This window comes from Mycena indigotica, assembly GCF_014461135.1.
Source record: "Mycena indigotica strain 171206Taipei chromosome Unknown Mind.scaff0008, whole genome shotgun sequence".
In the NCBI taxonomy this organism is placed as follows: Eukaryota; Fungi; Basidiomycota; class Agaricomycetes; order Agaricales; family Mycenaceae; genus Mycena; species Mycena indigotica.
This window is the reverse complement of record NW_023503007.1, coordinates 1,353,751-1,379,741: the sequence shown is the minus strand read 5'-3', so window position 1 is coordinate 1,379,741 and position 25,991 is coordinate 1,353,751. Positions and strand designations below refer to the sequence as shown.

At 51.1% G+C, this 25,991-nt stretch overlaps 11 protein-coding genes across 11 annotated transcripts; 7 read left to right on the top strand and 4 right to left on the bottom strand.

Moving 5' to 3' along the window:
- Window positions 1-499: 499 nt before the first annotated feature.
- MIND_00921900 (uncharacterized protein) lies at window positions 500-2,067 on the bottom strand (the record flags this gene model as incomplete). The annotated part of the gene is made up of 2 exons (XM_037365848.1): window positions 553-2,067; window positions 500-505 (listed from the first exon to the last, which is right to left on the bottom strand). Exons 1-2 carry the CDS (start codon window positions 2,032-2,034, stop codon window positions 500-502), a joined length of 1,488 nt encoding a protein of 495 aa, XP_037217260.1. The 5' UTR covers window positions 2,035-2,067.
- Window positions 2,068-2,331: 264 nt separating this feature from the next.
- On the bottom strand, window positions 2,332-3,616 carry MIND_00921800 (Protein kinase domain-containing protein; the record flags this gene model as incomplete). The annotated part of the gene is made up of 2 exons (XM_037365847.1): window positions 2,332-2,984; window positions 3,037-3,616. 2 exons carry the CDS (start codon window positions 3,614-3,616, stop codon window positions 2,332-2,334), a joined length of 1,233 nt encoding a protein of 410 aa, XP_037217259.1.
- A 3,161-nt stretch (window positions 3,617-6,777) lies between these two features.
- Window positions 6,778-8,111, top strand: MIND_00921700 (Pheromone receptor Rcb2 B44; the record flags this gene model as incomplete). Its single annotated transcript, XM_037365846.1, has 3 exons — window positions 6,778-7,015; window positions 7,066-7,245; window positions 7,300-8,111. The coding sequence occupies 3 exons, from the start codon at window positions 6,778-6,780 to the stop codon at window positions 8,109-8,111; spliced, it is 1,230 nt and encodes a 409-aa protein (XP_037217258.1).
- A 562-nt stretch (window positions 8,112-8,673) lies between these two features.
- Window positions 8,674-9,099, top strand: MIND_00921600 (uncharacterized protein; the record flags this gene model as incomplete). Its single annotated transcript, XM_037365845.1, has 1 exon — window positions 8,674-9,099. The coding sequence occupies one exon, from the start codon at window positions 8,674-8,676 to the stop codon at window positions 9,097-9,099; it is 426 nt and encodes a 141-aa protein (XP_037217257.1).
- Window positions 9,100-10,183: 1,084 nt separating this feature from the next.
- MIND_00921500 (uncharacterized protein) lies at window positions 10,184-11,017 on the top strand (the record flags this gene model as incomplete). Its single annotated transcript, XM_037365844.1, has 5 exons — window positions 10,184-10,354; window positions 10,402-10,586; window positions 10,636-10,750; window positions 10,798-10,889; window positions 10,942-11,017. 5 exons carry the CDS (start codon window positions 10,184-10,186, stop codon window positions 11,015-11,017), a joined length of 639 nt encoding a protein of 212 aa, XP_037217256.1.
- A 404-nt stretch (window positions 11,018-11,421) lies between these two features.
- MIND_00921400 (uncharacterized protein) lies at window positions 11,422-12,234 on the bottom strand (the record flags this gene model as incomplete). Its single annotated transcript, XM_037365843.1, has 5 exons — window positions 11,422-11,508; window positions 11,562-11,789; window positions 11,836-11,898; window positions 11,955-11,978; window positions 12,034-12,234. The coding sequence occupies 5 exons, from the start codon at window positions 12,232-12,234 to the stop codon at window positions 11,422-11,424; spliced, it is 603 nt and encodes a 200-aa protein (XP_037217255.1).
- A 772-nt stretch (window positions 12,235-13,006) lies between these two features.
- Window positions 13,007-14,274, top strand: MIND_00921300 (uncharacterized protein; the record flags this gene model as incomplete). Its single annotated transcript, XM_037365842.1, has 4 exons — window positions 13,007-13,306; window positions 13,358-13,607; window positions 13,660-13,850; window positions 13,906-14,274. 4 exons carry the CDS (start codon window positions 13,007-13,009, stop codon window positions 14,272-14,274), a joined length of 1,110 nt encoding a protein of 369 aa, XP_037217254.1.
- Window positions 14,275-16,371: 2,097 nt separating this feature from the next.
- MIND_00921200 (uncharacterized protein) lies at window positions 16,372-17,757 on the top strand (the record flags this gene model as incomplete). The annotated part of the gene is made up of 5 exons (XM_037365841.1): window positions 16,372-16,405; window positions 16,453-16,541; window positions 16,588-16,794; window positions 16,845-17,115; window positions 17,168-17,757. 5 exons carry the CDS (start codon window positions 16,372-16,374, stop codon window positions 17,755-17,757), a joined length of 1,191 nt encoding a protein of 396 aa, XP_037217253.1.
- An 852-nt stretch (window positions 17,758-18,609) lies between these two features.
- MIND_00921100 (uncharacterized protein) lies at window positions 18,610-20,905 on the bottom strand (the record flags this gene model as incomplete). The annotated part of the gene is made up of 13 exons (XM_037365840.1): window positions 18,610-19,159; window positions 19,209-19,270; window positions 19,330-19,337; window positions 19,389-19,480; window positions 19,530-19,639; window positions 19,689-19,702; window positions 19,762-19,933; window positions 19,982-20,176; window positions 20,226-20,305; window positions 20,363-20,580; window positions 20,648-20,710; window positions 20,761-20,785; window positions 20,835-20,905. 13 exons carry the CDS (start codon window positions 20,903-20,905, stop codon window positions 19,154-19,156), a joined length of 1,116 nt encoding a protein of 371 aa, XP_037217252.1. The 3' UTR covers window positions 18,610-19,153.
- A 358-nt stretch (window positions 20,906-21,263) lies between these two features.
- On the top strand, window positions 21,264-23,433 carry MIND_00921000 (uncharacterized protein; the record flags this gene model as incomplete). The annotated part of the gene is made up of 14 exons (XM_037365839.1): window positions 21,264-21,485; window positions 21,548-21,711; window positions 21,761-21,840; window positions 21,891-22,082; window positions 22,134-22,277; window positions 22,325-22,350; window positions 22,401-22,441; window positions 22,489-22,545; window positions 22,739-22,790; window positions 22,846-22,860; window positions 22,905-22,952; window positions 23,010-23,049; window positions 23,101-23,349; window positions 23,399-23,433. The coding sequence occupies 14 exons, from the start codon at window positions 21,264-21,266 to the stop codon at window positions 23,431-23,433; spliced, it is 1,365 nt and encodes a 454-aa protein (XP_037217251.1).
- A 1,160-nt stretch (window positions 23,434-24,593) lies between these two features.
- MIND_00920900 (uncharacterized protein) lies at window positions 24,594-25,141 on the top strand (the record flags this gene model as incomplete). The annotated part of the gene is made up of 4 exons (XM_037365838.1): window positions 24,594-24,611; window positions 24,660-24,720; window positions 24,815-25,048; window positions 25,101-25,141. 4 exons carry the CDS (start codon window positions 24,594-24,596, stop codon window positions 25,139-25,141), a joined length of 354 nt encoding a protein of 117 aa, XP_037217250.1.
- Between the last annotated feature and the right edge of the window lie 850 nt (window positions 25,142-25,991).

Sequence of the window (25,991 nt, the reverse complement as noted above, 5' to 3'; positions counted from 1 at the left end):
TTGACCTCGAGAGGTGTGATGCGTGACAGTGAATCACTCCTTGGCTCGAAAATTACCGGGGCAAGGCAACAGCTGGGTGCATAGTAGCCTGTTCCGTGCAAGGGTACTTATTGGGGCCGCAAAAACCCAAATTGAGAAACATCTGCCTCTTGTCGCCATTTGTATATCAAGCCTATACATTCTCGAAACCAGTTGTTCATGGCTCTCCTGATACTTACTTATATCCAACTATACGCGCCGATTTTTGTTGACCGGCGAGCCAACTACAGAAACTTGGCGGCGTATTATATTCACTTTCCCCATCGATTTCAAGTTGCTCGTTTTCAGCTGCACATCATCCCCTCTTTTGGTGTGCATCCGATGCATCTTCCTCACGAGTCACCGCACGCTTCCCCCTCCTCAATCTCCTGCGCTATCTGCCTTCCTACTACAGAAAAGCATGACACTTATGATGTAGTGTCTGTATTCGTTTTTCCTTTAGCTTGGAATCGATATTGATTTAGTCCTGAGAAATCATTCAGCAGAATACAGTAATTGGACTTGAATTGGCACCTCCTTCACTAGAACCTCTTTCACATTGGGCAACTCCCTTATCGCATGCTCGAGGAAGTGTACTGTCGCGGGTTGCGGGTCCTGTCGCTGCGGGCCCCAACGGAACATACCTTGCACACTGCGGAAGATGACTTGTTGAAGCGCTGGAAACAGCGCCAGCCACGGGATCATAGCGCGGGTGTGTGCTGACGCGACGACGGGACACTCGATATCGATGTGCGTCACGTGATGCAAGGCGCGGGTGGCAGTTTCGCAAGCCTCTGAAAGTGGAGTTGCATCGACGTTCAGGGCACCAGGATCGCCTTGCCGGAGATGGAGCGCAAGGTCTTGCTGATGGCGAGTGATGCGTGCGAGAACGGGCGTAAGGGACTCTGGGCCGGTTTCTGGATAGCAAAAGTGGAGCGACCGTAGCTGCGGCGAGCTGCCAAACGCGTCGAGGAGTTCAATTAAGCGCACGGGATCCGCCGTATGCAGGGAATCCAGCGCGGGAAGGGCGATCGGGCAAGTCAAGAGTGATCCAGAGCTACCCTGAACAGGATTGTAGGTAATTTGCCGCAACGTTGTCCGGTTTTGCTCCAGAAAGCTACTCAGGGCTGGCGGGCTGATATCTCCCAGCGTGATATCGAGGAATACGAGCCCGCGGATGCGTTGATTGGGAAGAACGACATCGAGTTCTGCACTTGTCAAAGACATTGATAGCACTTTATCCTTTGGTCCAAGACTTAGATGTGCCGTCCGGCCAGGATTTAGCTCTATGATTGTCCCCGGTAGCGATAAAGAGCTAGGTGTGGCCAAGCGCTTGAGTGAGACCCCAGCCAGAGAGGCGACCGGGTCCATCGTGCGTGACAGGGTATCATCGCGCAAGATAACATATCCATGCTTCGGCGTCGGTTGATTTGCGCCAAAGAGCTTTCGCATCCCGCGGCGCGGGCCACTCCCCGTATACTCCACAGTATCGTCAAACTTCCAGTGGAGAACATCTTCCGCCAGGCAGCGCGAGGCGAGCGCCCCGTTAAAGACTGCCACCGTGCCTGCCCTTGTCTGGACGAATCGATGTAGCAGCGTGCGGAGGAGGTGCGGGGCTGCGACAACAGCTGCCGAGTTGAAGACATTGCGGTCAAACTCAATCACGAGCTCTCCAAGGTTTGGCGATTTGTCAACGATCCGCTGGATGCACTGCAGCCGCTCCCCAAGCTTGCTGTTTGCATATGTTGGCGTCTGTTTACACACCAGACGGCGGAGGGGGTGCAGTGAGTGCGACATGGCCAATGCGGAGAGGATCAAAGGGGATTGTCGCACGTTAACCTCGATCTCTCGCGCTGCTAGCGATTGATGGCTGACTTCCTCGCGCAGGAGGAAATGCGTAATGGCGACTGTATTGAAGGTGTGAGAGACACGGCAGAGGGCCAGAAGGGACTGTTGAGGTACATCCAGGAGGGAAATTACGTTGTCCCAAAGTTCTATAGGCAGCTGAGGGACCATGGGCAGCGGTATTGTCGTGGTTGGTGAAAGAGAAGCCACAAATTCACGTGACCGATCATATTTGATTCAGACATGCACAAAATGATAGATTTTTCTCGATTTCTACCCTCATATCGCTCGCCAGCGGCCAATAAGCCATGATTACCGTCAAACATTGCAGAGTGTTCAAAACTTTTGTTCAATTGGGTATGTAAGAAAGACAATTTTTTGGATATCTAACCTGCTTCAAAACAGTCCATGCAGCATGTGATGAGATAAGCAAGGCCAATGAGAGCGCGAATAGTAAGACACCACGATCTACCACGACAGCCCAAGATTTTTCGCAAGCAGTTGCAGCGAAGACCTCCGTTTGCGACGCTCAATCTGGACCGCGGGAGTATTCGGTTCCGGCGAAGGGCTGGGCGTATGCTTGCCCTTGGCTTTGAAAAGCCGGCGCGGGAACCGCCGAGTCCGACCGGATTTAGGGGCATGTCGGGCGGACGCATCAGCTTGCGACTGCGAAGGCGAAGAAGGCATGCATGAAGTGGGTGGAGTAGAGTATTCTTCTTCCGATCCATCGCTTCGCCGTGAACTAGAAGAGCTGGAGCCACCTTCCATGGGCTGCTTGTTTGAGGTGACAGCATTGGTGGATGAAGGAAGGGGGTCCGCCAGGGTAAAGCGCTCCATCGCATTGATAGCAGACCGGAACTCCGCAAGAGTGGGTCGCATCTGCGGGTTTTTGTGGAAGCAGCGCCTCAGCAAAGCATTGGTCTCCTTTGTCAGACCCAAATCGTGAATGAGGTGGTCTTCATGGTGAATGAAGTGTTTAAATGCCGGGTCTGAGACGAGCGCTTTCTGCCACGGCATTACGCCAGCGACAAAGTTGCAGAAAAGAACAGCAACCGCCCATATATCGTTATCTTTGGGTGAGTAGCCTTCGAGGGCAGTTGGGTGGCTTCGTTCGAGTGATTCTATAAAGCGAAATTAGATCATTCGCAGAGGGAAAAGAGTATAAAGACACACCTGGGCACATGTACCCGGGCGACCCACAGCCGAGCAGCAAAGAACGTATTTTTTTCGTGGACAGACCGAAGTCCGCGATGCGGATGTTCTTGCCGTCGCTGTCACATAACAAGTTGTCGGGCTTGATATCTCGGTGGTAGATACCCTGACGGTGGAGGGCTTCAACGCCATCGAGTATCTCTCCGAATGCCTCCTTTACGCGGTCTGGTCGACGATGAAACACCTTTTCATTGGCCAAAACTTCCAAAACGTCCGTCTCGGCATAATCGAGGACCACAAAGAGGTATTCGCCAGACGTAAAATACCGATGCAGCGAGACGACCCGAGGGTCTTCGGCAACGGCCAGGTGGTATCTGATCTCCTGCTCTTGTTGTTGACGCTGGTGGGACCCCACTGGTTGCAGCCTCAAACATTTCACAGCGTAGAACGTGGGGCAGTCGGCGGGGGAGTCGAGGTCAATGGCTTTATAGACCTTGCCGAAGGCGCCAGTGCCCAGGACGGCCACGAGCTTGAGGTTCTTGTCGAGGACAGTTCCCGTGAAGTTAGGGAGGGAGCGCGAGGCACAGAATTGGGAGGGCATGATGAATGGGTCAGATGCTAACGAGTAGTGGTTTGTAGATGGTGGTTTGAGCAAGAGTGATTTGGAGACAGGAGGAATCCACAACGTGGCTTTTTAAGGACGATTTGCTTCCGCGGTCTCAAAAGGGTTTCGTCTCGGAAAGTGAGACACGGGGATTGTCCCTCCTGTCAATCATATTGGTGAGAGAAAATTTCCGGGCCTACAAGATGGTTAGCTGCGATGAGCACTCGGTATAGCCGGACCTTACTACTTCCGGGTCGCAATCCGGCTCCGTAGTTTTGTTCCGAGCTCACTAAACCGCACGCAAGGCATAATGTCCGTATGATTTGTGGCAATAAACCGTGCCGGAGGCTAAAACATTAGCACATCGTCAAAACAGCTACTACATCGGCTTACTATGCCGACTTGCTTGACATCGGAGGTGCGTGCCCTGAGTTTTTCGAATCCCTTCGCAACTGCCCGGAATTGCGTAAAATTCGAGTCGATTTAGGGCTTGTGATGTGGGGGAGAGATTGGCTATGACTACACAATCTCTGTCGCAATCAGAGAAGGAAATGGAATTGAGAGGCAGACAAACCCTAAACAAATGCTGTATGGGCAGGAAATGATGCAAAGCCACCGTAATGCAACCACTATAGTAGCGAAACAAGCCACCTCATGGCCTGAACATATCTGGGGACAATCAGCAAATCCCTGTAAGAGTAGTATGGGCTGTAAAGTTGCGTTGTCAATCATATTGCACCGTCGAGTCTATGCCCGCCAGCAGAACCACATGCAAAATGTGTCCGATAGCCCAGTTGACACCGGCCATTAAGGACTCTTACAAAACCGAGCCGGATGATCAGGCTGGTCAAAAGGGCTTTAATCACTGACTCAATCTAGCCAAAAAAAAACGCACCACGACAAGTTAGGGGCCCGCGCTGGAGGTACCCATGTCAGTTTCAAGATTCGAATCCAAAAGGGACCCAAGACATGCGTGTCTGCCCCACAGAAGTTCCTTTCCAACAAGCCACCGACAACCAACGATCCAGATACTTGCCCAACACTCTGAGCATGCTCAAGCTTGTCGCCAGTCCTCCACCAACGGTGCGGAACGCTACAGCAAAGGAACATCAGAATTGGCAGCAGAGACGAGACGGCGAAATCCAGACCTATTGGGGTACATATCATGTTCTCCCTCGCAGAAATTAGCTCCTATTTTGGGGGCAAGAGCACGCTTTCAGCCACCAACCACCAAATGTGTTCTTCCCGTGGACCAGTTTAATTTTATGGGGGAAAGGTGCTCGCAGTCCTGTATACGTGAATTAGAATGCAGAAAATAAGCAGCAACAATGAAGCACACTTATGCATTGCCTTCGAACTTTGTCGGATGTATTCGGCTTATCGTCCTTGCCTGTTCGGGCGCAAGTTTGGGAGAGATATGTAGCCTTTTCGGGTTGTACGAGGGTAGGAACTGGAGAGGAACAAAGAGCGATCAGTAACAAAAGACTCTACCACTGGATGGGAGACATACCTTCACCATATCTCAATCCATCAAGCCGGCACGGTCATTGTCTGCGGTTTTTGGCGTCTGTGGTTTCGAGCTGCCGCACGCGGCAAGTGGGATGGTTTTCGTCGGGAATGGGTAGATGACGAAGTGAAGTCTAATAGTGAAGCCTCGTGAAACAGAGAAAAGTAGGCGAAAACTGAATAAACGAGGCGTACCGTGCAAGGTCAAACGCAGGGCGTCCCTCTGAGAGTTCCAGGACTCCGAGTCTCTAGTTCAGCTCAGGATAGGCATGGTCAGCCTCTGGATTAACTTGAACGAGTACTTCAAATGAAGCCGTCGCAAAGCCGTCGTCAACCAATTGCGTAGCACGTGACTGCGGAGGAAACCATGATGTCATTCGCTAGACCCAACTTTGCCCTCAACTACGATGCCCACTGGAAACTGTTTACTGCTGCCCACAACTGTTCTCGCTAAGCCTGATTTGCTTCCCTCTTTGTCTCGCCATCCGCTGCCGGCTCCAAACACTGCGAATACCAGAAGTTGAGATAGGTACAGTTCAGACCGTCGCGGCAAGCTGCAACGTTGATGCTGTTAGCTGGGAGATAGCGCAATACACAAACGCCTACTGTCTGGCCAGGCAAGGCCGTCGCCTCCACACTGGCCATAGAGCTCTATCGTGGCCGACGCGAATGGGAGCAAGAAAGCAGAGAGGATAAAAACACGGAAATGCATCCTAGTCGCGGTTTGGGGCAACGAAGAAGCAATGTCTTTGCCTGGAGAATGGCTGGACCTCCATCGCGCTTATAACGCATCGTCTGACTGGCCCCGAGGCGGATGTTCCTCGCAATACTCTCGGACGCTCCGTCAGCATGTTTCGTTACTTTTGTACCCCGCGCTGGTCATGCGAAGCTCACTGAATTCGGACCTGTCGTTGGCAACCTTCTTCTATCAGGTCGCGCTCTGCCCGCGCATCCTACGGTGCCTGTCTCTGGTGCAATTGTAAAAGCTCTATGTTGAGAGAAGACCCGCTTTAGAGACGGATCGACTCTGATTGAGGAGAAGCCTGATTTTAGGCAACTCGAGCAGCGAATTGAAATTCCAAGTCCAGTTGAACAATATTTTGGGACGCCGCCGAGGCGCATGCCCCTGATCGTTCTATGTATAGCTCCAGCTCGGGTATGAAGCCGAAGCTCCTCAGCTCACCGCCCAACCATGAGATTGGACGCACTGTCAATCCTCCACTTGAACGTTAACGATCGTCTTGTCCGGAGCGGAGATCAATTGATTCGAAGCCCGGGCCTCCGCTGCGTAGTATACAACAGTTGGCGAGCATTAATAGGATTGAGATGTCTCAAGGGCTTACAAGCCATCTTCAACTGCTAAGTGGGCACTTCAGAATGAATTAATTGTTTGGTGGTCGCCATGTCACGTCACGAAATTCTATGTCACGTCACGCTTCTCTCATCGTCGCAGCAGGTCGCAGCCGACGACAAGCTCAAGGATCCTTGCCACGGGCGTAACCTTCAGCAACGTCGAAGCTCTCTAGAAGCAGCACTCTACTTGCCATGGGTCCCTTTCTCATTCGGCTACCAAAGGGTTCCCGACGGTTTTGGCGAACAATGGGCTTTGGAGCACAATGAGGATTTCTTCTTAAAAGGATGGCTTTCAACTCATGAGTCGCTTTCTCCCAACGACCATTCACGCTTCCGAAATGCACTACGAGCTTCCCATTGGCGCCTTTCTAGCTTCCGCCCTCGTTCTCCTTCCAGTGCCGTGGCACTGGCGGGCACGGAACATCCCCACACTTTCCATTGTCGCATGGCTCTTTGTCTCAAACCTACAGCTGGGAGTCAGCGCTATTATCTGGGCCGACAGCATTCGGAAAGTCGCACCCGTCTGGTGCGATATAGGTGTGTTATCAAACAACTGCTGACAACTTGTATCTTAACATCGTTCGCAGCCACGAAATTGCAAGTCGGAGCAACCATGGCTCTTCCTGCCTGCTGTCTCTCTTTATGCATACATCTAGAACGTATCGCCAGCGTTCGTCAAGTCCAGTCGACCCCCAGCCAAAAGCGACGGCGGATGTTCTTCGACCTTACAATGTGCTGGGGTCTGCCCATCCTCAGTATGGCGTTGCGTGCGTAGTTCATTGTCCCCTCCTCTAATTCTACAAAACTTAATCAGCATTCAGATTATATCGTCCAAGGCCATCGTTTTGACATCGTCCAAGACTTTGGATGCAAACCCGCTGTCTACGTGTCGGTGCCAGCCATTTTGGTCATCCACGTTCCCGTTCTTATTGTCGTCTTCGCGACCCTCATCTTTGCATCCGCTGCCCTTTACCACTTTTTTCGCCGTCGAATCACATTTGCCCGCCATCTCCAGGACTCCTCCTCCGCCCTTACGCCGTCCCGTTATTTTCGTCTCATGGCTATGGCTCTGGTCCAAATGGTGTGGGCCACCTTTCTCACCCTGGCGAACTTGCTCCTCACAATTCGAGGCGGTTTACTGCCGTACACGTCCTGGGCTGATGTCCACGCTGGATTCGGCTATATCGGGGTCTTTCCGCGCGCTTTCATTCCAGCGAATCATTGGGCTTGGGCCTATTTTACGTTTTGGTCGATGCCCGCAACGGCGCTGCTATTTCTGGTATTCTTTGCGTTTGGTCAGGATGCGATGGCTGGTTACCGCTCTGCGTTTGCTAGTTTTCGAAAAATGGTCGGATTTCCTCCCAAACCCAAGAAGGCCCGTGTTCCTTCAATGCCAACCTTCAATCTACCCCGTTTCCCTCAACTGGACAAGGACTCTTTCTCAACCTCGTCAGAGGCGCATGCCCCTGCAACACCCGCCTCTTTTCACGCCAAATCGGTCACTGAAACCGATATCCCGCTCACTCCTTCCTCTGCGACCTCATTCTCGACCATTGTTGCATGCTACCACCCCGAACACAAGCCCCAGCTACCTTCCTTGGATCTTACGCCACACACGATCGACATGGCTTAACATAGCTGTCCGTTCTTTGGTTTTCCTCATTTTGCTGCGTTCTTTCGCCCCACCACCATTTTCCACTTTTGACTGTGTTTTACGCTTGAAGCATTTCACGTACACTCATGCCTACTGTATCTCTAGCAACTCTTCGCCATTCAAGACAATTTGTACCCGTAGACGACTACATACGTATTCTGTGCTAGTGCATCGAATTAATGAATCTCTCCTCCCCCACAAAGTAAAGAATCTCCCTTCCCCCTGGCGAAATGCGTGAACAATCAGTAATTACACGTATATCAACTCACTGACCATTGTCCGGGTCTGAGTGTGATAATCGAACCCGATTCCCCATATGTCGCACAATGGGGAATGGGTTCAGGATTATTCGCTGCATCGGCTTCGTGCGGCCATCACGAAATTTCCCTTTTAGGACAATGCGCAAAAACAACTCGTCCTTCCGACGGTCATGCCGTCTGCATATCGCTTTTGCCGCTGCGCCGATGGACAATGCGAAGGGTGCCACAATAGCATTTGCCACCCTTGTTGTCCAAGATAATAAGCCAAGGCAAACAATGGAATGAATAAAAGCCGACTTTCATTCCCCCCTTCGCCAGCCCTACCTGCACTCTCTTGCACCCAACGGACTCTTGCTTTCGCCTTCGTTGCCCTCAATCTACCACCCCCCCAGCCACCCCCATCATCACTCCAAGGTCCCCTTCCACTCGCTCTATCTATTATTGCCATGGACCAATTCTCCACCACCTCCACCATGCCGCTTGACATCGAGGTCTCCTTCCTCGCTCTGCCTGGCTCCAATCCCCAACTCGTTGCTGCCTGCTCGGTCACCACTCAAACTCATGCACAAGAAGACGCTGAAAGGGAGTCCGAAAGCGCTCTCTACGCCATGTACCTCGCCTGCGGCGGGGCTGTCGACCAAAACGGTGTCCCCATCGATGCCGATAGCGCCTCTGGCAACTTTTCCTACACGTGCATCATCGCCTAACATGGTCCCGCGTTGATGCTTGCTATGTGTTGGACCAAGATGTCTCCGTGCGTTGCTCTCACATATTGTTTTATCCCTGTTTCTCACCGCAGCTTAGAAACCTATCCAATGATCCACCCCTCCCCGCCATCGACCTCTCTAACTTTATTTGTGGCTCTTTGCGCACGTCTCCCACTCTTTGCGCATCCAATCTTTCCAACGTTAACTATTCGCTGCCAATCCGACTCCCTATACCAGAGAACGGTTCGTCGCATTCTATCACTGCTCACTACCACCGCCTGACATGCACCCATCTTAGGTTACCTTGTTTCGCTTGCTCTACCATCGCCTTCGCCCATTCTGCGTAATTTTTTTGGCTCGACTTATGAAACTGTACGACTAGCATTCACTAGGAATGCCAGGGTCCATGTATCGATAGCTTCTGATCTAACGACTTTTACTCTTGTTGACGCTCTGTGCGCCAGGTCGCGCCAGACTCCAATGCTTGCGCTGTACAGTATGTACACTGTATCCACACTAGGTGGCCAGACACACTTTTTCTTCCAATATACATATGCTATCAAGTAGTCTTTCAGTATCCAATAAATAAACACTGTACTGCGAGATGGCCTCTGGTTACAGTCTGTATAATTTGGGTGAATCACCTAATGGATACGTAGGACATCGACTTAACTGGAACGACTGCATACTGCAGTCAAATTGCCGTCCAGTTGTCCGAGTCATGCCCCGACAGTCAGCATCTCTTAGAAATAAGCCAATAACTCGAGCACGGAAAGAGCCTGGTAACGCCAAGCTTGCCTAAAAATACCGCGAGATCAGCAAAGGCCACCGGGTATCCCGACGGCGCCAAAATGATCGTCGGATTTCCTCTGTGCGCGACACTCGTGTAGAGTTCGGGACACCACGAATTCCCGCCTCGGTGAATCGGCAGAGGGGTCCTGGGTCAGCACAGCCGTCTTGTGGATGGCGACCAATCGTGATTACGTGGTAGGAAGGTCGTTAGTCAGACAATTTCCAGTTCTTTAAAAGGGTCAGACAACCACTGGGAAGAAATCATTGAAAGCGACCTTTCACCCCCCACAACATGGTTCTTAAAATCTACGGCTCAAAACTCGCCACCTGCACGCGCCGCGTTGCGACCGTCTGCCACGAGCTCCAGGTCCCTTTCGAGCTCGTCGAAGTCGATATCGTGAACAAGGAGCACAAGACACCAGCGTACATGGAGCACCAGCCGTTCGGGCAGATTCCATACATCGTAAGTCGCTGCGTTGTTACTTTCAGCCAAGGATGTGAATTCTGCAGGACGATGACGGCTTCATTCTCTTCGAAACGCGCGCTATCTGCCGCTACCTCGCCGCGAAGTACCCACGCAACAACCTGCTCCCGACGGATCCCAAGCAGAACGCGCTTTTCGAGCAGGCGGCTGCGTTTGAGCAGGCTAACTTCGATCCAGCCGCGAGTAAAGTGGGGTTGGAATTCTACAAGCGGTTTGGCGCTCTCTCTGTATAGCGTGTTGAGGAATCTGACACTTTGAAGACGCCTCGGCTGGGGCTTCGACCAGCAGGCCGTCGACGCCAATCTTCCGCAGCTCGAGCTGCGTGTCCCAGGTTACGAGGCCATCCTTGGGAAAACGCGCTACCTTGCGGGAGATGTTAGTTCATCTTCAGTAAAGATATCTCACTCACCAGTCCGTGCTAGAACATCACCCTCGCGGACATTTTCCACCTCCCTTACGGCGCATTTGTGGCGGAAGGCAGCGATGTCTTGACGAAGCATCCCAACATCGCCAGGTTCGTATTGTCCTTGAAGTCCCACTGATTCGTTCTGAGTTCTTCTTCGAAGATGGCTCAATGAGCTGACGGCCCGCCCGTCGTGGTTGGCATACACCAATGGTGTGGTTTCGACCTCGGCATATTGAATGTCGCATAAGTAGTAGTACAGCACTAGCATACGTAGAGCTTGCTGAGATGAGGCTTTGACGCAATTGGATTGGTTTTTCGAGCTTCTTGGGCTCCGTTTACTGGACGACAGAAGCTAAAAAAACCGAAAAGAATGGTCGAAACCTTGAAGATATTGTTTCCTAGCCTGGATGTTGTGGTAGAGCATATCGATACTGAAGCCGGACAGCAAGGCGCGAGCAAAGTTCAGCCAAAATAGATTATGAGAGAGGGACGCAATGAGCGCGTTCGTCGGTTGGACTCCGTTGGAGTCAACGAAGGTAGCTGACGTGATGCATTGGTAATCCGCCCACGTGCAAAATCTCGATAGCGATAACATTGCGATAACAGATGAATACAACAAGCAGTATCTCTAAAGTCATCTCTAAAACAATCCATAGACGGCCAAGGTCTCTTGGAACGCTCGAGTGATGTTCGCCGTGATATTTCGGACGACGGGCAGCAGTTCAGGCTACACAATCGCCGCACTCAGCACAACTGCGGGCTCCTGCGGAATGCACTTACGGCTGAGGCGATAGTCAGGTTGGCGAGATACAAAGAGTTGGAGTGGTTGTACAGCCGGAGGTCGTTGCGGAGGGACGCCAAATTCGCCGCGTCTTTAGAGAAGAACGGGTGCAGGCCTTCGGTGCGGTTGAGCATGTCCTCGATGATGGGGATGTAGCCGGTCTGGGCGAGGTGGATGAATCCGTCTGCGTCCTCGATGGTGGCCGGTCCGTTGGCCGAAAAGCAAGCCTGGAGTTGTGTTAGTCTGCGCCTATCGGACACCAGTGTCACCGACCATAACTCGCATAGATGCACCGAGAGTCAGCTGGTCCAGAGTCGTGAACTCCTGATTGATTTGCTGGATTTCGGGTCAGATGGGATATCAACCACCTGGCCGCGCAGGATGATACTTACCGCGACCAGTGTCGGCGCATCAAGCTACATTATAAAATCGTGGTCAGGTTTGATATTTAAGTGACGGAAAAAGACAGACCTCTGGGCCAGTAATATTGAACTGGGTGGCATTCAGAAGGATGAGGTCGAGGTCGAGCAAGTCGAGCTCGTTGGTGATTAGCTGCAGGTCAATTTCGGCCGGTTCGATGTCCCGCTCATAGAGCATGAACGAGGCGCTGGCGATGTTGAAGAGGAGGGAGAACCCGACGAGAAGAGAGAAGATTCCTGTGGTCGAGCGCATTTTGAGTGCTTCAAGGCGATGGCTTGCTGAGGAGGAGTCGACTTTGCGCGCCGTTTTAAAGCTCTTTCTCGCTTTGCTTGAGGTATTCCGGATGATCAGATAACTTGCAGGATTGGAGGTCGCAACAGTTTAATGCAGGGCCATCGAATATCCATCGTTTGGAGTCCTGACATGCACATATGGCCGAGGCGTTCGCCGAAAAGACCTTAATTGAAGTGAAAAGTTCTTCCGTCAACGATATACTGGGAAATTGCAAATACTAGAAACTTGAAAGGGGGTGCAATATCTTGACTTCTGACGACGAGAATAGTTCGGGCTAAAATAAGCCTTCACTAGGTTTATGATGTGGTGGACCAAAGAGAAGAGAGATGAGCTGACACAATGTGACACGTGCCGCGGCTGAGCTAAGGCAAATATTCTTGTCGTCGACTGTCATGGTCAACCAAAGAGGGATTTAACGCGTTTCCCTTTCTCTACTTCGACTCCCGAAGAACTTGCTTCCGACACACCAGCACCTTGATGCGAACTCAGCCACTCCAAGAAGCTCATCGAACTTCTCTGTGCCTGTCAGTCTTCCTGTGGCACAAATCTCCTTGAACGGGCTGATTGTTTCATTATGTGCATAGACTCGCGCTCGTCATACGACGGAAATACTTCGTGGTCAGAGAAGCCTATCGCGACATATCAATGATTGTCCCCTGGAAGCGGGCGTATTTCAAGTCTATCATGGGCATTGGGGCACACGACCGCCTCATCCTCCTCATCCTCTTCGATGCCGTCTACCAGCTTATCGCAGGCAGAAGCGCAACTGTACACACTGCTGGTGGAGTCCATCTTCTGGGGCTTGCACGTCGTTTCGCTCGTGTTTTGTCTGAGATGTCTTCTGCGGGTGGAGGATCGCTGGAAGAAAGCCGCAGAAATAAGCAAAGTTATGCTTTGTGTCGTTCTGCTTATGGCGTGTATTGGCACACTCGATCTGGTTATGACGATGGCCGCAAACCTCAATACCCTTGCGGCTCGTGATGGGCCAGGCAACTCGTTTAACTCTTCTGGATGGATTGACATCATAGGGGTACGTGCAGTCTAACTAGTGAATCATTTGGTCTGACTGACAAGCTCCCAGGTTGTCGATGTTATCGTTCAAATAATCCTTGGGGACGTGATGCTCATTTATCGCTGCTTCATTGTTTACAGTCGATCATGGCGGACTATTCTCGTACCGCTGGTGCTTGCATGCTGCGGCATCGTGCTTATCATATTGGTTATCTTCTTCCAGATCACCCTCCCCTCCGGCGCTCAGCTGGCTAGTCCTTATTTCCAACTCACCATTGCTGCGTGGGCTATGACGATCTCCATTAACATTATCACGACTGGTGAGTACTAAACAATCAACTCCCCTCCCGAAACTTACAGTGTAATCCGAAGGTTTAATCATCTACCGCATCTGGAGCGTCGACCGAAACAATCTACAGCTCATGAATGTCGCCAATCGACACGTATACCGCAACGCCCAGCGCGTAATTATCGAATCGGGACTGCTGTCTACGACAGTCACGGCTATTACGGTCGTGGTCTACATTACCGGCAGCCAGGTATTCTCTCCACTTACAGGGATCGTGTGTAGTTTTTTTTTCGTTGCGGGCTTGTTCCACGGCTCAATTTCATCCCTAGGACATTCAAGTGGTCGCAATCGCCTTCAATTTAATACTCATTCGCGTTCACCACAACCGGTCTCTCGAGGCCAGGCATGCAACGGTCACTTTGGGGACGAGCCATCCGCCTGTCGGCCCCGTAGCGCGCCGCTCGACTCTCCGCTTTGCCCCAGGGACGACTATGCTGTCGTCAGTGGATGGTGGAGACACAGTTCTTCTGTCCGTCAATGTGCAGGGGTCTGAATCCGAGTCGCGCATCAACCCGCTTGAATCTGTGGATGAGAAAAGTACCAAACATTCGTCGGATTTGGGTCACTCGATAGAGACAAAAGATGTCGGCCGCGACGCATCAACACCTTCCTCTTCTGTGTTTACCTCCCATGTATAATAAGTAATGTCTCTATGGACACTTGTAATATCGCTATGTAACTGGAAGCGCAAAGTGACTTCGCGTGACCCTCCTTCTTCAGTCCCTCTTCACGCATACGACCACTATTCGCAACGAGAAATCGATTGCCACCAGCGCTCAGTCACTCTGGAGTCTGCACTGCTGAACTGCTGAAGGATCCAGCTTGTGTGTGCCGCTCTTTTTTGCTGCTCAAAACTGACTCATGCATAAAGAGGCTTCTGGGGGCAATATGCCAATGCCTCGACTACCACTCATTCGCTCGACCAGAATACTAGATCATTGCTATGGTGGAGTGATCGTTTTCTCCCTCTTTTCTACACTCATGTGTCCTTCAAGTGGGTCGCGACTAAAAACGGGATTCAACAACATGGGCTCTTTTTACCTTGAAGTCGGTGCGTCCGTGGTCTACCCTCCGCAGACTTATCTCAGGCTCCTCCGCTAACTGTAGTACGTAGTGCAGAGGCGACGGGTTGTTTGAATCCACCCCCCAAGGCCATTCCGTCCCAACGATTGCTCCCATGAAACGCACACGTCGCTTTTCTTGCGCAGCCCAATTCCAGAGAACTCGATGCCGGAAGGCTTTTCATTCATTGCAGGCGGGAGATACAACTGGTCGTCTGTTCTTGGAATGAAGGTGTGTCTTACCTGGCGCTAGGCTAGAACGGTCACCACTGACCTCTATTGACAGCTTTCCACCCTGTAGGCTATGGGTGTCGCCCCCGGGACAGATATCTACTGAAAAAACAAGACTTTGGGCGACGGTAGCACACGCGTATTTCGGCGTTTCTCACCTTTACTCATCGTTAGAGGCAGCTACCCTCAACTCAGCCCTCCTCTTGAAAAGATGGTACGACACAGAAATCGGTACATTGTGTCGATTACGCCTGGTTTCCTTGTCTTCATCGCGCTGTCCAGTGCTCACGCTTCCACAAAGCCAGAGGTAATACCCATATCTATACTCCGCCGGGAAATGTCTGACTCGTCTCTAGCCTCGGCTTGGAACCACGGAAACCAATTCAGTCCGTCAACTTCTTGCACCGACAAATGTACTGATGCCTGTTAGGCCAATGCTGGACTTGACCAGGTCGCGGAAAGTTTATTTGGATGCTCCTTCGCGCGTTGAAGTTGCTGCAGCAGTTCTAGCGACTAGTGCCTACAAACAAGCACTCTACACTCTATCGACACTACCGCAAATTCTCTTCAGCACACATATGGCTTGTCTTTTTTGACCCAACCGTCCAACTCCAAGTCTCTACTCTCCGCGTTCCTCCTGAACCTCCAAGGACAAGGCCCGATAGCCAGCGCCATGCGGATTGCAATCAAACTCCAGCGGCAGTTTGCCAGCGGGTTATTTTTTGTCGGTGGACAGAGGTCGAGGTGGAAACGGGAAGAAGGCAAGGGCAAGGCAGTCAAAATTATCGACCTGCTAAAGCACTCTGCTGAGCTCGGCACCACCGATGCACTATACACGCTCGCCCACATATCACTGGTGTAGACCGTTGTCAAAACTCGCCCTTCGTCTGACCAACGGTTTCGCAGTTCCCACCCACGATCCACTTCTCGTCATATCCCAAACTGGCTCTTGCCCCATTTTCCACGCACGCAACCATCACCGAAAACGCGTCCTCGCAATCGTTCATCGCCTTTTTCCATGCGACAAGCTACTATACATTTGCGGCCAACGCTGGAGACAAGGGGCCTAAATGAGTCTGGCGTATCGCTACTGGAGCGGTATCGGGACCCAGGAGGACTGTAGTCGCGCTGCGGAGAAATGTGCGAAATTCTTTTCCGATGTAGTGCATATATTAACTCCTCAAATAGCTATGGAGGTCTTCATGGCTGGCCCGCCTGGTGGACGAACGTTGCTTCAAACACCCAAGCGTGTTTATGAAAGTACCCCCGCAAATACTTGGACAGCAGTAGGTCGCGACATGCTAAAGGTGTGCCCATCGTTGGCCTGGTTTCCCTCATTCTAATGCGTATACAGGCCACTCGGTTTTGCATCTTCTGCCACTTGTCCTTTTTTAAAAGTTTTTTATACGCGTCTACAGAACGGACAATATTGGTCGCTGTACAATGCATCTTGTATGTGTTTATGTGCTTCTGTGTGGTTTGTATTGCCGCAGTCCTCCATATAAATTAAGGTTAAAATTGTAGAATGTGACTGTGCTTCTTCAAACACGACAACAACCTGCTTGCTTTGGTTTTATCCTTCCCCCATGGAAACAAATCCTACGTTCCTCAAGGTATTTTCGTTCTGTGCTGACGAGCTAGCTGCTAACTAGTCCCTAGGCCAAAGCCGCCTTCGAGCACCATCTCGCCACCGTCGACCTCAAGAAGGCGCCGCCAGAGGGCCTTACCTCGCTCGTTTGCAAGTTTGGCCTAACGACGGACGTGCGCGAAGCGCTTGCCGAGGTTGTCCGGACCCACGGATGTAGTATGTCGGTATATGAACTTGATGAAGAACAGACGAAGAAAATTGACCCTCGGCGCAAAGGGGTGCGTGCAATCGATGCACCGTCTGTTCCTACTAATGAAAACATTGCCAGCGTCTAACTCATACGTTTTTCACCGTGACCGCCGCCGCCCAGCAGGCATACCTTGCCGCGAACCCTGGCGCAGAAAATATGGTGCGGCCCCGGCTCAAACCCGGTCCCATGCGCAATCCGCTCAGACCCAAGAAGAGCCCTCGGCAGCGGAAATTGCAGCTCGTACAGCCTGCGAAGAAGCTGAAAAAAATGGTGGGCGAGTTGGGCCAGGAAGTGGAGGGCAAGTCGAGTGAGAATGAGGAGGATTCCATTCAAGATGAAGATGATAGTAGTAAGTTTCGATAACCAGCGGGGGTAACTCGAGATGACTGACGATTGTGTAGCTGAAGAAGAGGAAAGCGTGGTGGAAACGGAGAAGTTGCCGCGGGTCAAGCAGCAGCAGCAACCCCGCTTGCCGACGGGACGCCTCATCGTGCCCAGCACCAGCGGCAACAAGAACCAGTCGTCGAAAAGTCAATTTTACATGCGCGCTCCGGTATGCGACGAGACATCCTCCCCTACCCCGGCGCATTATCACAACCAAGCCAACTCCCATAATCGTGACTCCCGTTCCGCGATGTTTCTCGAAGATACCGACGCCGAAAGTGATTCTGGGGAGCTGATTGGAGGCTACACCGTCGCCGCGAGTGACTTCGACACGTGCATGTACGAGCTTGCGGCCCTGGTGGAGCTTTTCCCGGCGGAGAGCCGGAGCAGGAAGCAGAGGGAGATCAAGGAGGGCGTGAAGCGTGCTGTGAGGAACATGGATCGGATGCGCACCAGCGAGGGGGCCTATCGGAAGCGCAAGTGGGAGGAGTGGGAGGAGGATGTGCAGCCGACGGCGAGCAGTGGTAAGGGGAAGGAGAAAGCGACGAAGCAGCTGCGCCAGGTTTCGGTGCTGGGCTCGCCGGCTAGCAAAAAGCGCCGCGCATAGTTGGATGTCGAGCGAGAGTAACAAACAAGTGTCGAGATTGTACATAAATATTGTCTAAGTACTTACTTGTAGGCAACTCATCTAGATTCAATGAAGCAACGACAATGGCGACAAGATCTAAGATGTTTCTCAATTCGAGGAGGTTTTTGTTAATCCCAACACATACCCTTGCACGGAAAAGGCTCATATGTTGCCTCGCTGACCCGGCAAATTTCGGGCCAATTTTCACCGTCACGCATCACACCTCTCGAGGTCAACAACGACGAGCTCAGCATTTACGCCGTCTACCCGTCCCCAAACCTGCTCTCGACGTCAAGAAACATACTTCATACTCGGGAATTCACCTTTTCGCCCGTAACTCGTCGTTGTTGATGCTGCGTTCGAACTTCGCGTCAATTCTCCTGTTTGGATATACGGACTATGGCTGCCGAAAAGTTGGATATCCAATGCAGTAAGGGAGGGGTTCCGCTCGCTGGCTTCGTTCGTCTGAATTGTTATCTTGGTCTGCTTGATTCTGACCCTCTTTTAGTCTACTCTTTGGATTTGCTGCGGTCCTCTTCACTTCGTTTAACACACAAGAGCCAATACGAAGAAACAGAGGGATTCTGTGGAAGTCGGATTCATGGCCCGAGTCTTCGATTCTCATCGCCCAATTTCCACTGTGCGACACCTCTTTGTGTAGCAACTTCGTTTTCAATATGCCTCATTTTGACACGGTGGATGGTAAAACTTGAAATATGCAATAACAACGCGAAAAGCGTTAATGAACAGGTCCGTGGGGCTATTCTACAGTATGCGGTATGTTTATGCTAATAACTTCCTCCCAGTTGGCGCATTCCCTCTCGATTCCGTCTACCTGTTGTCGTCAGGTGTCGTTGTGGCCCTCCCATCTTGATTCTCAATCTGCGTAGCGCCAGCAGAATTGTCGACAACGTCGTTCCTCGGATTCGAAGAGTTGTTTCCCAATACCTCCATCGGTATCATCTCAGTCTCCACTTGTGCCCTTCCCCTCTCAACCGCTTGCCTAGGGCCGGAAAAATTTCCCGCGACATCGATCCTCGCGTCTGGGCGGTCGTTACCCGTCATTGGTGTCAAGCCGTTCTCCGGTCGTACCCTCAACCTCTCGACTACATCTTTCACCAACTGCTCTGCCCTTTGTTTCTTAAGCCTGGGGTACATCTTCCACCACGTTTTGCATCCATGGTCCACAAACAATTGTACTTCGGAGTGTACCTGAGCCGCTGTTCCAGAGTTTTGGTACTCATGAAGCGCCTGGTTCAAATCTGCCTCTGTTAATGGGCGTGGACGACCGAGATTATTGATTGTGGTATTGTAGAAAATGCGGTCCAGGAGGAGTATAAGGTGGATAGAGTATTCGAGAAAGAAACGGATGGTTTCAGGACTGGTGAGTGAAGATCAACGTTCTGTTGCGAGGATTGATTGAAGCGCACATTTTTTGTGTGATCCAATAGACCATCCAAAAGCCCACTATGACTCCTCCCGCAATCATACTCTTAGACGAGACGATGGCTGCGAGGAATAGTGTGATAGCCAACTGATATCTGTCGACACCAGCCTCTCTGGTAGATCTGGTCAGCCTTTCTTCATATCAGCGCAGGCATGCTGCTTACAACCATGAAGGTTTATCAGACTCCGGGCGATGTGGGTTGTGCGTGGTCGACAGTTGGTGGACCTGGGAAACAAAAGGGGTATCGTCCCGTCGCTGCAAGTCCACATTGTCACCTAGTCTCCGAGTCAAGACGCTCTCTCACCACATGAGGATCATCCAGCTTCCATTTCCGCGTAATGGTTCGATGCAGTCTATCCATGGTGTTGCCTAGGCTGCTCCAGGGAATGTTACTGCGGACCGCCTCATAATAGACTGCTGAGCAATGAGCACTGCGGACGTTACGGTGATCTGTCATCCATACCATCCATGACACTTCTAACGAGGTAGAATTCTGGGTGAGCTCGTTCCGCTGTGTTACCAAGACGAGCACTGACTCTGAAGCCTCAGCGATGGTTTTCCAAGGACCATCACGATCTTGGGATATACGTGTGCGCTCAGATTCCCACAGCTTGCGTTCCACGTATTCATCCGCAAGATAGCAGGTCGTTTCAACGAGTTTTCTAATGACGTTAATGGATTCTGCGTCTATAGTCGCGGTTTTCAGTCCTGTTCATCATGAGAATGTGAACAAAGCGGGTACGAAACGAATCAGACCCCCGGTGCGGGCATGCGAGGCTATGTAGTCCAATTCGGCTAGCTTTGACATGCACATAGCGAGGAATTGTGCATTTGCTCGTTGCACTGTTAAGCCATCCGCCGATTCGTCCGAAATATTGTCAGGCAAACTCAATCGCTCTTCCAGATCAGCGATGAGAAGGTCAAATCGGGTGAAAACCACTACGATGGGCACTGTTCGCGATCAAATACTGGCGCTGAAGGTTCGAAACCCTTGATATACCATTCTGCGAGGCCAAGAATACAAGATCTGAAGGTGTAAAAACTGGACGATTTGACGATGCTGGGACTTCGATGCAAAACCTGTTACGGGGAAGTCAAAGACGTTGTAAATGGACCTGGTCATCGCAATTCACTGACCAAATAACATGGATTTGGTCCATAAAAGACTGGTCGGTGGTTTTCTCCTTCAAAATTTGCTGCACTATCTCCAGTTTATTGAGCCCAGGAATCGAATCTTCTTCCTGTGTAAATTCGTCGTCGTAGATATACGATATCTCGTGAACCACCAGTCGGGGATTGCGCAGGGAACTCCAGCCCGGCGTGACCCACTCATCGTTATTGCTGTGCACGGTGATCTGGGAGGTTTATTCAGCAACCCAAAATGGGTGCATGCGCTGACTCGAATTTGACTCTTGAACTCGCCTGGAACTCCGACTCGGGTCCTGCTAGAGCATGGCGCACTAGTGCTGTTTTGCCGATTCCCCGCTAGAGGTGTAGCCGATTGGTGAGTGGGTTTGTAGGAGACTAATGCTCACGGCGCCGACAACTAGAAGATGTAGGCTGCTACCAAGTTAGCCTCTCGGCCGAAAACGATTCAAAAGAACCGCACTGTGGGCATTGTTCGGAGCTCCGAGTTCTTGAATGACCCCAGAAATGGTCTGCCGGGGTGTTCCTTGGCATTCGCGCTATGCGCGAAGTCGGGCGCTGGAGGTCCTAGTGGGAGGATGCCAGGGTATGGTCAGCACGTGTAGGGTGTGTGTGGGCGAGACGCCAAGACCGTGACGCCAGAAAACACGCGGCGATACTTTAATTTCTCCCAGGCCATCTTCGCGATACAGCATTGAACGAGAACAAAAGAACCAAAGAGAATGAGAGAATGCGTCGTGAAAGACAGATTATTGTTTGATCATGTGTCTTTCATCCGTATTTGGATCAACATCATCATCGATTTTCACACGCCGTCTTTGCTCTCAACCTCCACCATTGAGCACGAGTTCGAGCCTTTCTCTGACTCATTCGGCACTCTATTTCCTCCGCTATGGAATCCACCGCATTGGATGCGCATGGCGCATCTAGTCGTGCCACCATCGATCCGAAGGCCACAAGCAGGACACGCGGAATTTTGGAATCACGCCATCAGGAAGGACTTGTGCCGACAATCTCCAGTGCCGGAGGAGCAAAATTTCGGGTTCTTGTGGCAGGAAGGCTGCAGGCAGGCAAGACAACTCTCGTCAACACGCTATGCGGCACTGTTCTTGAGGTACGAGGTCATTAGTGTCCGTCCTATCAAGTACGCGCAGCTGAAGCCAAGGCACAATTTAGCCCGGAAAAGAGGACATCGAGACGGGGATACCGCATCCCAGTCTCTTGTTGCATGATTCTGCGGGATTCGAGGGAGCAGGAGGCTCACGAATGCGACTAGTCAAAACATTTCTCGCCAAACGTGGACTCGCGCGAACATTTCCGGAGCGTGTTCATGCTATCTGGTTGGTTCTTTAGTCCCTTAATTGTAAACCTAATGGAACAAAACCACAGGTATTGCATTTGTACCGATACGGGAATGCAATTATCCCCAGGCGATTTACATTTTTTTGACAACGATATTGCTCAAAAAGGTTGGATAATACCGTTGAATTGACAATTGACTCTTATTGGCCAATCCCAGTACCAGTAATCGCTGTGTTTACGCGATACCGCGGACTCGTGACTAGGGCGTTTGCAGACCTCCGAATCACGCTCAAACGAGTTGAAGCCAAAGAAAAACGTTTCGAAAAGGCTCGAGAGTTGCTTCAGCTGCAATATATCGATCCATTGAAAGCGCTCCGGTACCCTCCCACAGCCTTTATTCAAGTGGATGGTACGTCAACCTTCTTTCTCTGACCTACCTTTAATGAGAATATTGTGTCAGACCTACTGGACGAGACCACTAACCTGGAGCATCTCGTTCACAGGACTCTCGAGCTTATGACAGAAGACAGGTTAAGACCGACGGTTTCGTCCGTTCGACAGATCAACCTGGATTATTGTATGGAATCTGCCGTCAGCGAGTATGGTTCTTTTATGTGCCCTGTTTGCCCGATCCTAATCCTCCGCTGGTAGATCTTTCGACGCTAAAGAAGGCTCAGGTAAGAGCATTTGGCCTCGGAGCTATCTGCTTTCAATTTGATTCTTGCAGATATCACGTTTTGTGTTGTGCGACATTATCCGCACATCTGGGTACGATATCATCATCTTCCAAATTCAGGGCGCTCATCGTTCTTCAGAAAGTTGGTCTATGATTTAGGTCTTGTGACTGATTCTGAGATGGCGACCAGAACGAAGTGTGTTGTTTGATTCAGTTTTCTGGCATCACAATGAAATGATCATGTTACACAGACAGTGAGTCGAGCTGATGACGCGAAAGCCTGTACTAATGACCGCGCAGTATGTGCGTCTGCTCTTGATTGCCCCCCTTTGCTTGCCGACACTAGTATCTCGTAGGATGTGAGCTATGCGACAACAACATCACCACAGACTTACCTCGCGCCAGGCGCCTGTTGAATCGGCTCCAGCGATTACTGACCTGGTGATTATGATGGTTTATCTTCTCTTCGGAAGAAATTATCTGACTTGAACTGCAGAACGATGAGCATCTGGTCCGTAGTGCCTTTATGCTTCGCATCAAGCTCAATCGTTACAGGCGCCAGCAATCGCTGCATGTCAGTCAGGCTTATCCCGGAAATTTGCTGTACGGGGGGCCTTTCTTCGACTATTCGGGCGTTGCGCTGAGCCTCACCGATATTAGATCACTTCTGCACACACAAAACGGGCGGAAGTCATAGCTAGTGCGGCCCTTCGACCAACTTATGGTGCCCAAGCCCACTGACCGTACACAGCGTTGTGTATCTGCATCGAACAGACCTCATCGGAAGGATCTGCCTCTATGGATGACTTCCCGGGCGCATTCAGCCAGGCGGTGGACGCGTATTTCGCCCCAAATTCCGTTGTACGCGCCTCTGTCAACAAGGAGATTGCGAAACTGTCCCCGTATGACTATCGAGAGACGCAGGACCCGACGTCAGACTGTCCGTCTCAGCGCCCGGCGACTGCAAAGCTGATACAGATAATAAAAGCACATCGCCTGCGTGAGTGGTTCTGGATCTCAAACTTCGTCTCTGACGCGGCGGAAAATAGGCCTGACAATCGCGGCAGAGGAACCCCAAGTGTAGTTTTGGACTTCTAAGTTGCGCTTTCGAGGATATCTTGCTACTAGTGCATTTTGTGTCGATGATGTAAAGTGGGTTGGAGATAACTGTAGTGCTTCCAGAGGTCTTAGTTATAGGCTTTTCCTTTTCGGCTTTAAGCAGTTCCGCCTAAGTTCGGCGCCTAACTGGCCTTGATCCAACCCAGACACGCAAGTGCTTTAGCAGTGCTTTGCGACTGTGACCACCTTGCTACCAGCCACTGCATGAGCTTTAGCAAAATAGTATTGGACAATTGTGGATAATTATAGCGTATTGGACATAAGTTATCCAAGGGGTATTCCTTGATAATAGTCCTCTCTCCCGGTGAGATAGGATTCTGAAAATAAAATTGTGGCTGAAATTTGTTTGGATCTTTTGAACCTCACACTTGACTCAACACACTCAGATGAGTTCAAGTTGGTGGCAGCTGGCCGGATTTGACCACTTACTAGTAACTACCCTCCACATCATGATAACACATTCCCACCCCCTCAGCCCTCTTTTTCGGATTTCCTGCCCTACTATCTATCAGTTCTTGGCAAGCTTCTTGCTGTGGGTGGTGGTTTGGGTTTGAAAGGGGACATTTGGGCAGCTGTTCTTCCAAACTGTGACAGCGTTTCACAGTTTTGAAACAGTGTCACACAATGACACCGACACTATGATCATGACGATAGTGATCGATTCACACACTCATCTTTGCTCCCAACCTTCATCCCTTTTAGCGTGGCTAGTTTGCTCCGAGTTTGCTCTATCCTACTTGGCCCGCCCATACTTTCACAATGGTGTCAGCCGCATTGGGTTCAGATGTCCATAACACATTTACCTTTTCTACAGTATCCAACCGTGGACGAGCCAAAAGGTTTTCGCAACACGTCCACGCGATTTGGTCGGTCCTTATTCCCATTCCACCGCGTTCCTTAAGACGAATAATAGGTACTGCATATGCACTGATACCGGAATGTGCTTCAAGTTATCCCCTGCCAGTGGCGACGAACATTTTTTCGACAATCATATCGCTCCGCAAGGTTGGTGGAGCCAATCCTCTGAATTGTCGGTATTAATAGAGTTCAAGTACCAATTATCGTTGTTTTCACGCGATACCGGCGCGGACTTGTCACTAGGGCATCGTTGATTTAGCTCGAGCAATGGCTAGCCTGAGCCTGGTAATCACACTGGCGTTTCTCGAGGAGATTGTCTGACTTGGACTTTAGAGCGACGGTCATCTCGTAGGTAATGCATTGCTTCCTCATATTGGGCTCAAAACCTTCGAAGGTGCGGGTGGTTGCGTTATGTCGGCCAATTTTATCGACAGCTAGTGCGGCCATTCTACCCATTTCGCGTCCCCAAGCCCACTGACTGCGCACAGCACTTGAACAGACTGCCATCGAATCGTCTGTCTCCATGGCCGACTTTCCGAGCGCATTTGACCAGGCGGTGGAGGCATATTTCGCCCCGAATTCGATCGTGCGCGCGTCTGTCCACAAAGAGATCTCAAAACTCTCTCTGCAAGACTTCCGAGAGACACAGGAACCGACGTCGGACCGACCGACACGCCCGGCGACCGCGAAACTGATCCATATAATAAAAACACATCGGCTTCGTGAGTGGCTTCCGAACGCCGGGCCGTGTCTCGTCTCTTATGCGGAAAATAGGTCTGGACAGTTCGTCAGATGCATCCTCAGCGGCACTATAGATCTGGACTCGCGCTCTTGAGAATATCTTGCTATCTGGCCTTGGTGATACTTGTAGCCTGACTCGTGTATTTTGCGTTGATATTGTAAATCTGGTCGGAGATGACCGGGAGGTCCTAGCTTGTATTGATACCCTACCCGTCGCGCGAATCGCACCAAAGACGCAGTATCCCGGACCATCGGCGGGGACCAGGTAACTTGCAAGTGCAGCCTCCTGTTTCTGAATCCGGGCCGGCCGGCCGACCACTTGGGAGATACCACACCCAACCTGCAGGCTGCATCACGATGCGCTGTTCCTTTTTGGCTGATGTCTGAAATAACATACTGACCTTAAAGTGCAATGAAGCAACTTCAAGTCACCGTTCCCAGTTGCACGGTCCGCCCGGCGCCGAACCGCCGCAGCCTGCCAGCCATAATCAATTTGTGCTGTCTTCAGCCTTGATCTGGAATTACTTGTACTGCATATACAAGCCACATATCTGTGATAATAGTACTATGGCTCAAATGTCTAAAAAAACCTATCTTACCTGTGTTAGTTATGAGGTGCTTTAACCCGCCTGTGGCATCATTGATATGATTGCCATCACTCAGAGATCACGATCAGACGCGGTCACGTGAGGACAGGCTGGGTGATGCAGCACTGATGCTAGGCAACAGGGGCTGGTGTGCTGGCAGTGGATTTGCCATTTGGGTGGAGGGAGGAACAGGGGGTAGATTATGCCAGTGTAGAGTAGAATTAAAGGAGAGAACTTGCATGAGAAAGGGTTGTGTGGATTGCAGTGTGTGGATTGTATCATTGCCAAGAATTTACAATAAACACAAAACTACTGCTGAGACAAGCGCGACTGAGAG